Source organism: Myotis lucifugus, unplaced genomic scaffold (genome assembly GCF_000147115.1).
Source record: "Myotis lucifugus unplaced genomic scaffold, Myoluc2.0 scaffold_92, whole genome shotgun sequence".
Taxonomy (NCBI): Eukaryota; Metazoa; Chordata; class Mammalia; order Chiroptera; family Vespertilionidae; genus Myotis; species Myotis lucifugus.
The window spans coordinates 4,374,169-4,384,105 of record NW_005871140.1 but is presented as its reverse complement, the minus strand read 5'-3'; the positions used below and the strand labels follow the sequence as shown (position 1 = coordinate 4,384,105).

Genomic DNA, 9,937 nt, shown 5'->3' with positions numbered 1-9,937 from the left:
AAATTTTAAAAGACACACCCAAGACCATCGAGAAAATAGCATATCTGGAAATAAAATCCAGGTAATTGACTCCAGATCTCATGTTCTTAACCCTCATCCTGCACTCATTCCACCTCAGAATAGATGCCTGTGCCTTGGAATGGAAATGGGTATTCACAATGAAAACTTACTCTAGCCACCAATGCCTTGTAAGAGGAATGCCATTTTTCCTATAAGTGGGAAAATGAGTCTCAATTTTATGTTTTCTACAGACTTTGTAGGAAAGAAAGGAAACAGAAGACTGGACTTCTGGTGTCCCTGCTGGTCTTTTTAAGGTGCCTAAGGAGAGGGTCTTTGGTTTGGAGGAGGACCATATGATCTTTAGAAAATAGATAGTCCTAAAAAAAAAAAAAGAAAAGAAAATAGATAGTCCTAGAGTCAGTAAGGCAACAAAGAACAAAAGTGCCCTGCAGAAAAAAGGGAGGGTGGTGTCATAAGGGTTGATGGGACCTGAGCAGCCTAGTGGGAGGGGAAAGGGCCACCAGGGCCTTTGAAATGCCTTAAGAGAATCTAACACTCAACAGGAACTGTTTTGTGGCTGTGGTATTAGTTTTCTCCATTTCTCCAAACTCCACAGAAGTCTGTTATACACACAGGTGTCTGTGGTTGGCTGAGTTCCAAGTCTGGGTCTGTGCTGAACAGAGGGAAGACCTCAGCCTCAGAAAATGAGACTTTTATGGGAACAAGAGAGAGCAGGTGCTCAGACAAAAATGCTCCCAAGAATCTAAGCCCTACGATTTTGCAGGTGCTGTGTGTGTGTGTGTGTGGGTGGTGGACAACTCTAGGGTGTTTTATTTAAATCTCATGGTATATGGTGACTTTGCTGATGTCCATGCTACTCTGGAGTTTTGTTATTTTTGAGAAAACTCCCTTGGGTCACAGATATGTGATTTGAGAGAAAAATTGTGTTATAGTGGGTAGAAAAGGACATTGTTGATAGGAGAACGATTGGATTGCATATGTGTGCCTGTGGAGGAGGGAAGACACTAAGGAGAATGGAAAAGAATCATAAAGGCAATATATTGGAGAAAAGAAAGTATCTGTGGTTTTTAACCTTTTAAAGCAGGGGTGGGCAAACTTTTTGACTCGAGGGCCACAATGGGTTCTTAAACTGGACCGGAGGGCTGGAACAAAAGCATGGATGAAGTGTTTGTGTGAACTAATATAAATTCAAAGTAAACATCATTACATAAAAGGGTATGGTCTTTTTTTTTTTTTTTAGTTTTAAAGGATTATAGATCACCCTGAAAATGTGATCAATACTATGGCCTGTTCCATAAAAACAAAAACATCTATGTACCAAATATTTTGTAACAAGGTGGACTCTGAGCCCATCAGAGGACTCCAGGTTGAGTACCCACTGCTTAATGACTGTTCTGTGGCTGGGCAGACACTCAATTACTGGTGAAATGTTTTCTTCTGGAGCTCCAGTTGTGGGCCTTTGTCCAACAGCACTTGAGCACTGGGGTGATGAACTAGGAAAAGGTTTCCTAACCTCTAAGGTGGACCAATTAGAAAAGGTGACCTAATTGGGGTGATGGTGCCTTATAGGGCTGGGACTTGGTATTATGAGCTGAAGTTTATCTCCTCATAATCCATTTTTTGAAGTCTAAACCCCCAGGTCCTCCAAATGTGACTGTATAGATATTACCAGACTCACTATAGTTGGAACTATGACTTTTTTTTTTGACTTTACAATGGTTTGAAAGCCATACACATTCAGTAGAAACTGTTCTTTGGATTTTGGATTTTGACATTTCCTGGGTGAGTGATATGTGGTAACATACTCTCTGGTGATGCTGGACAGAAGCAGCCAGCCTCAGCTCCCTGTAAGCCATGCAATCACGAGCCTAAACAACCCATTCTCTACAGTGTAGTATTTAATGCATTTTTGACTCAGGATATTTTCAATTTATAATGGGTTTTTGGGGCTGTAACCCCATCATAAGTTGAAGAGCATCTATATTTGAAGATAGGGCCTTTAACAAAGTGGTTAAGGTTAAATGAGGTCATGTGGATGGGCCCTAATCCTATATAATAAAGAAGGAATATGAAATTGACCGTCACACCTTCGCACAAGATGGCCACCCCCATTTGGTCACAAGATGGCCACCACAAGATGGCCGGCAGGGGATGGCAGTTGTGGGTGATCAGGCCAGCATGGAAGGGCAGTTAGGGGGTGACAAGGCCGGCAGGAGAGGGTAGTTGGGGCAACCAGGCCAGCAGGGGAGGGATGGCAATTGGGGGGGCAAGGCCTGCAGGGGATGGCAGTTATGGGCAACCAGGCTGGCAGGGGAGGGCAGTTAGAGGTGACCTGGACTGCAGGGGAGGGCAGTTAGAGGTGACCAGGCCTGCAGGGGAGGGCAGTTAGGGGTGACCAGGCCAGCAGGGGAGGGAAGTTAGGGGCGACCAGGCCAGCAGGTGAGGGCAGTTGGGGGTGATTGGACCCTGCAGGGGGAGCAGTTAGACATTGATCAGGCTGGCTGGAAAGTGGTTAGGGGCAATGAGGCAGGTAGGCAGGCGAGCAGTTGGGAGCCAGCAGTCCCACAGGGATCGGGCCTAACCCAGCAGTTGGACATCCCCTGAGGGGTCCCAGATTGGAGAGGTTGCAGGCTGGGCTGAGGGATACCCGCCCCCCCAGTGCACAAATTTCGTGCACTGGGCCTCTAGTAAAATATAAGTGGTGTTCTAATTAGAAGAGCTATGAGGACAGAGACACACACAGAGGAAGATCATGTGAAGACACAGGGAGGAAGATAGCCATCCACAAGCCAAGGAGAGAGGTCTCAGGGGAAACAACCCTGTCCACGCCTTGATCTTGGACTTCCAGCATCCAGAACTATCTTATATAATAAAAGCCTAATATGCTAAGTGTCCAGTCAATATGCTAATGATATGCTAAGGCTGCTCAACCACTTGCTATGACATGCACTGATCACCCGGATGCTCAACCGGTAGGTTAGCTTGCTGCTGGGGTCCAGCCGATTGGGACTGAGCCAGATGGGCCAGACATGCCCTGGAGCCCTCTCAAGGTCCCTCCTCAGCTGGCCAACCTCCCGTATCCCTCCCCAGACCTGATGGTGCACTGGTGGGGTCCCTCGGCCTGGCCTGTGCCCTCTCACAATCCAGGACCCCTCAGGGGATGTCAGAGAGCTGGTTTTAGCCCAGCAGCGGAACGACTGGTCACTATGACACACACTGATCACCAGGGGGCAGATGATCAATGCAGGAGCTGCCCCCTGGTGGTCAGTGTGCTCCCACAGGGGGCACGCTGCTCAGCCAAAGCCGAGCTCATGGCTGGCAAGCACAACAGCGGTGGCAGGAGGCTCTCACACCTTTGCAGGAGCACTAAGGATGTCTGCCTGCCAGCTTAGGCTTGCTTCCCCCAGGGAGTGGGCCTAAGCCAGCAGTCGGACATCCCCCGAGGGCTCCTGGACTGTGAGAGGGCGCAGGCCTGGCTGAGGGACCCGCACTTGGGGTTGTATTGCCAAGGTGAGCCTGAGTGTGTTGGCACTTTCTGGAACTCACTTGCAGGGCAACTTATGTTACTTACCAAGATGCCTCCCCAGAAGGGATAGCCTCCATAGAATGAGATAGCTGTGTAGCCCCCAGGCAGGATGGTCCCCAGGATGATGCCCAGGCCAATGTGTATCAGGCCGATCAGGATCTGGATGGCCTGTTAGAGGAACCAAAAGCTGAGACCTTTGTCTCTAAGGACGAATCTTAACCCCTGCACCCTTGGGACTCCTTCTTATTTTAAAAAATATTTGTTTCCTTGGTCAATAAAGTCATATTTAAAATGTACTAATGAAATAATACTTCCCATAATTTCCCCCCACTCAAAGAAAACAATCACTTGTATTTTGGTGTATAAACTTCCATTATTTTTTTCAAATATATACACTAATTATACAAAAGGGCTCTGCATATTTAACTTAATATTTCATTATGAAAACATCCCCATAGTATTAAGTATTCTTTAAATATATGCTTTATAAGGTTGCCCACATCCCATTATGTGGATGATCTGTGGAAGAGTTGGAACAAAGATATTGGGCAGGTGTAATATGTTTCCATATTATAAACAACACTGCAATGAACATCATTTTGTAGATAAGTCTTTGTGCTCATTTTTTATTTCTTTGGAATATTGTTTTGTATTGAATTGTGTCTTCTCTCGCTCATCAAATTTATATATCTCTATTTTTTAATCTTCATGTGAGGATTTTTTTATTGATTTTGAGAGAGAATGGAACAGAGAGATGATAGGAGAGAGAGAGAGAGAGAGAGAGAGAGAGAGAGAGAGAGAGAGAGAGACTGGTGTGCAAGAGACACATCAATTGGCTGCCTCTCACATGTGACTGGACTGGGGCTGGGTATTGAACCTGCAACCCAGTACATGCCCTTGACTAGTAATCAAACCTGCCACCCTTCAGTGCACAACAATTGAGCAATTCTGACCAGGGCTCAAATTAATATTTTGAAGTTCAAACCTCCAGTGACTCAGAATGGAATCTCATTTGTAAATAGGGTTGCTGCAGATGCAATTAGATAATATGAAGTATAATGGAATAGGGTAGCCCCTATATGACTGCTATCCTTTCAAAGGAATGCCATGTGAAGAGAAACATGTGCACCCAGGAGAATGCCAAGACGGGAGTTACAGTGCCACAAGCCAAGGACCTTCTGGGAGCTGGGAGACTGGCCTAGAACAGATCCATCCCCAGAGCCTTCAGAGGGAGCACGGCCCCATGGATACTATGATTACAAATTTATGAACTGAGATAATAAATTTATTGTGTTCTAAGCCACCCAATTGGTAGTACTTTTTTATGGCAACTCTAGGAAACTAATAATATATTCATGCTCAAAATATATAGAGAATACAAATATGATATTCCATTGAACTTGCACAAATGGTAGAAAATTACACAAAATATCTGCCCCCAATTCTTTTTCTCAATGATATAGCTTGGGAGTATGTCCATATAATTACATAAGGAGCTAAGGAGTTCTATTTTTATTTTAAAAACATTTTGTATTAAAAAAAACAAGTTATCATTGACTTTAGAGAGAGGAAGGGAGAAGGGAGAGAGAACTACTGATGAGAAAGAAACATTGATCGGTTGCCTTCTACTGGATATGGAGTCTGCCATCGGGCATGTGCCCTGACTGGGAATAGAGCTGGTCACCACTGAGTACACAGCATGAAGGTCAACCAACTGAGCCACACTGGCCAGGGCTAAGAGTGTCTTTTTCATAGCTCCATCACATTTCATTCTTTAGACATACAATATATTGACTTAACCAGTATTATACTGATGAATTTTTTGGTTGTTCCTATTCTTTATCTATTGTAACAGGGTATAGGGTTTAAAAAAACTTCACATCTAATTAACTAATCAAAGATTAAAAGTAAGAATATACTAATAAAACCTACAGTCTTAAATATTAATAATTTCATATTTAAGCATGTTAAGGCAGAAGCAGTTCCAGTTGCCCTTTTCACTGGCCTCTACCATAAATGTGTAGTAGATACCGATGGCTGGACAGGCCTATAACATCCTGATGCCAGAAATAAAACCCACAGAGAGAGAAAAAATCACCAGGTGCTGACAGACATGAAAGAGGTCATCAAACCCACGTGAGAACCCAAATGTAAAACTAATGTCAGCATTCCTTAATGCCCTTCTTTCCACAATCCCTCTATAAAAGTCTTTTGCCTACCCTGAGATATTAAGATGGTTGCTAAGTCATGAGTCTGCCATCTTCTCAGGCAGTCAGCACCTAAATAAATCACTTTTCTTCCATCAGCAATGGTGTCATGAATTTGGCTTCACAGCAGCAGGCAAAAGACCCTGAGGGTCATTTGGGCCAGTTTCACTATCACAAACCATGCTGCAATAAATAACCTCATACATGTCATATTTCTTATGTGTACAGGCATATCTGCAGGACAAGTCTCAGAAATTGAATTATTGTGTATTTTAAAATTTGGCAGATACAGAAAGCCCTCCATACAGGTTGTATCAATTGACATTACTATGAGCAGTATATGGGGTGGGGGAGGAGTTAGGATTTGAACCCAAGCAGCCTGAATCAGAATTCATGCGTTGTCTTGTCCTAGCTGGTTTGGCTCAGTGGATACAGGGTGGTCCTGCAGACTGAAGGGTCCCAGGTTCTATTCTGGTCAAGGGCCCATACCTCAGTTACAGGCTCCTCCTTGTCCCAGGCCAAGGCTCTGATCCGGGCACATTCAGGAGGCAACCAATCAATGTGTTTCTCTCACATCGATGTTTCTCTCTCTCCCTCTCTCTCTTCCTCTCTCTAAAAGATCAATGGAGAAATATCCTCAGGTGAAAATTAACAACAACAACAACAACAAAAAGAGTCCATGAGTGTCTTCTTTCACCCAAGCAATGAGATGGGCTTTCCCTGGTCCCACCCTGGACAGCCTTTTGGGGGAAAATCATCAAAAGTTTATATCTTATTCACATTGGAGAGAGATTCCATTCAAGCACATTGGGTTTAGAATCCACCTTCTGATTCACTGGACCCACCTTCTTCCAGAGGCCACATGGGTCAACATGGATTCTGGCAACAAGACCAACATTCCAATTTACTGCTTCTTTTTTGCTTTTCTTTCTCTTTACTAAAATGCCCAAGATAGATAATACAAGGTCCCACACGGAGGCCCTGGTGATGCTGTAGAGCTGAGCTTCTTAATAGACCTGAGTTTGGCAAAGCTGGGTCAGCTCCAGCCCCACTTGCTGCCTTGGAGTTTCTGTATTTCCAAACCTCCTCCTACCCCTGACTCCAGCCATGTGGCCAGTGAACACAGTGTGAAATTTCACTTACCCCTAAAACTTTGGCCTCTTTTAAGGATCTCTGGGCAGGTTGCATAGGCGCAGACGGCTCCAAACCAGGTTGGTTCCCAGAAATTTGGTGGACTTGTGGCTGGTTGAGTGGATACAGGGGCACCTGAGACATGCTTCCGGGGTTCACAGGATACCCGTGGTGGGATGCCATCACAAACACAGAATTGGCCGTGGGCCCTGCTGAAGTCATCAGATTCATGCTGTTAAGGTGTAAATGCAGTAGAGTCATCCCTCACATGTGCACTAATGTTTTCATTGAAACATAACTTTTGCTTTCATTAAGTCATTTGAGCATCTAAATCCCCTATGAGTTTATTGTTTGAGATATTAGGCAGCAGTTAGAGAGCATAAATGCAGTCAGTGCTTTACAAATACATTTTCTTGATTCCTCACACCTTGCCAGTTTTCCAAGTGAGAAAACCGAGGCCCAAAGTGGATAAGAACTATGGAGGGCAGGGCTGTGCCGTTTTCACTTTTGTATCTCTCGTTGTGCTTAGCAGGACATTTTGCACAAAGTGGTGCTTCAACACTGCAGAGCTGGAGAGTCTCCAGGAGAACAGTGTGTCTAATTCTTTCAATTTCTGAAAAAGGAAACTGAGGCTGGGAGTGTGGACATGGATTCCCCTAGTTCACAGCCATGTGAATATTCGTTAAATGGAGATCCTTATCCTCCAAGGAAGCCCATTGCCAGGGCTGAGTGTATTCACTGGAGGGCTCATGGTATTCAGTGTTTTAGGTCACTTGTAAATTCTGGTTTCGGTTTTTAAAAATTTCTTTCTTTTTTTTTAAAGGGATACATAGTAAGTTAAATTTATTTTGCTTCTTCCACTGTGCATTTCATTTGGATACAGAACTCTTATGTTTCATGCAGGAAATTTAGAGAAAAAGTTAAAGTGAATTGTAATAACACCAGGAAGCAACTTCTAAATAAACCTTAGGTAAAGGTAATGACTCACAGAATTCCATATAGGTAGCATAACAAATACATTGAAAATAAAATGGTACAGTATATCTTCAGAAATACTCAAGAAGTTGGCACCTCTGATAATTGGTAAGTTCTCAGCTCTAGAATATTCTAAAATGACTTAACATGCAGACCTGAATCTCCCATCTGAAAGAGTGAATTCTTTGGAGCATTTTATCAGGTAGGATTTATAATCTATTTTCTTATTCTTCAGACACTACTTGCACTTTCTCCTCAATGCCATAAACCGATATACATATACTAGAGGCCCAGTGCACAAAATTTGTGCATGGAGGGGGTGTGTCCCTCAGCCCGGCCTGAACCCTCTCCAATCTGGGACCCCTTGGGAGATGTTCGACTGCCGGTTTGGGCCCAATTCCTTTTGGGCCCAAATCGGCAGTCGGACATCCCTCTCACAATCCTGGACTGCTGGCTTCTAACCGCTCGCCTTCTTACCTGCCTGATTGCCCCTAACAGCTTCTGCCTGCCAGCCTGATTGCCCCCTAACCATTCCCCTGCCGGCCTGATTGATGCCTTACTGCTCCCCTGCTGGCCTGATCGTCCCCAACTGTTCTCCCCTGCCAGCCTGGTTGCCCCACGCAGCCTGCTGTTCGGTCATTTGGTCATCCCTCACTGACCCTCCTGCCGGCCTGGTCTCCCCAAGCAGCCTGCTGTTTGGTCGTTACTGTTACTGTGACAGCATCTCAGACAATTTGCATATTCCTCTATTATTAGTATAGATTTACTTCAATACTTTACCCCCATGGATATCTCCTCTATAAGGTCCTAAGTTCCTAAACAACAGTGACAATATTTACTAGTTTTAATTGTAACAGCTACCCCTGAGTATCCGGTAAGTAACTTGCTATCATGTCACTTTCACTATGGTTTGTTTCTAAGCTGCTCTCACAGATCTTTATACACATGGTCTCTAATTTTTATAACTCTGTGGGAAGAAATAATATAATACTACTCTTGTTTTACAGAGACGGTAACTAAAGAGAAAAAAGTTTCATTATCTCCAATTTAGGGTCCAATGACACAGGTTTTGAACAATCTTTCTGGCTACAAAGTCTTCATGATTTTTTTTAAAGGAAAGCACTTTTTATTAGAAATTATAAATTTAGCAGCTTCAAACAGAATTCATGTCTGTGAAGGTCAGAAGTCTGTCATGGCTGGGGTCCCTGATCAGGGTATGATAAGGCTGAAAGCAAAGTGTCTAACCTGACTGAATTCTTTTCTTTCCTCTTTTTTTGGATCACATCCTCAAAAGCTAGTACAATAAATCCTGCCTTGGGCTCATCCTCACACCCACAGTTATCATTTGGCAGAAAAACCTTATCAGCAGGCCTGAGCTAGCCATAGAATCCCTTAGATTAAGTATACTCACTTTGTTCTGCCAGTGGCTAAGTCTCCTTTGCTTCTCTTCCCCAGGGTTGGTTGTAGGCAACTTGTTTTTCCGGAAAGAACCAGGTTCAGTTACAAAATATATTTAGAAAGATTAAAAGCAAAGTACTTCTCCTAGAGCAGTGATGGCGAAACTATGACACACGTGTCAGAGGTGACACACGAACTCATTTTTTTGGTTGATTTTTTTTTGTTAAATGGCATTTAAATATATAAAATAAATATCAAAAATATAAGTCTTTGTTTTACTATGGTTGCAAATATAAAAAAATTTCTATATGTGACACAGCACCAGAGTTAAGTTAGGGTTTTTCAAAATGCTGACATGCCAAGCTCAAAAGGTTCGCCTTCACTGTCCTAGGGGCAGGGCAGGTTACCAGCTGCCTAGCGCTCAGCCGCCCCCCCCCACCCCCACCCCATCCCCGCCCCACATATTCTTCCTGTAATTGAAAAGGAACCAATTAAATGCAGTTCAGTTGGATAAGTGTTTAATGGTATCTGTGTGGAAAAGAAAGTGTTGCTTGAACTAGGTGCTGAGGCTACTGCATATAGCTGCCAGTAAGACAGAATAACAAATCCCTCAGGGGAGAAACAGGAAGCCTTCATCATGTAGTTTCATTGCTCCACCTGCAGTTTCACTGCTGGCTTC

General features: G+C 43.8%; 1 protein-coding gene across 2 annotated transcripts in view; it reads right to left on the bottom strand.

The window, feature by feature from the left end:
- The window catches only part of LOC102423291 (membrane-spanning 4-domains subfamily A member 8-like), a 39,007-nt gene extending 29,662 nt beyond the window's left edge, over positions 1–9,345 (bottom strand). Inside the window, exons 1-3 of one of the 2 annotated variants that reach the window (XM_023756386.1) lie at positions 9,272–9,345; positions 6,898–7,117; positions 3,593–3,715 (exon numbers count right to left, since the gene is read on the bottom strand). In XM_023756386.1, the coding sequence (XP_023612154.1) occupies positions 3,593–3,715; positions 6,898–7,116 (342 nt within the window). In that variant the 5' untranslated portion in view covers position 7,117; positions 9,272–9,345. The remainder of the gene's footprint in view (positions 1–3,592; positions 3,716–6,897; positions 7,118–9,271) is intronic. The other variant, XM_023756387.1, reaches the window with a different exon arrangement.
- Positions 9,346–9,937: the final 592 nt, after the last annotated feature.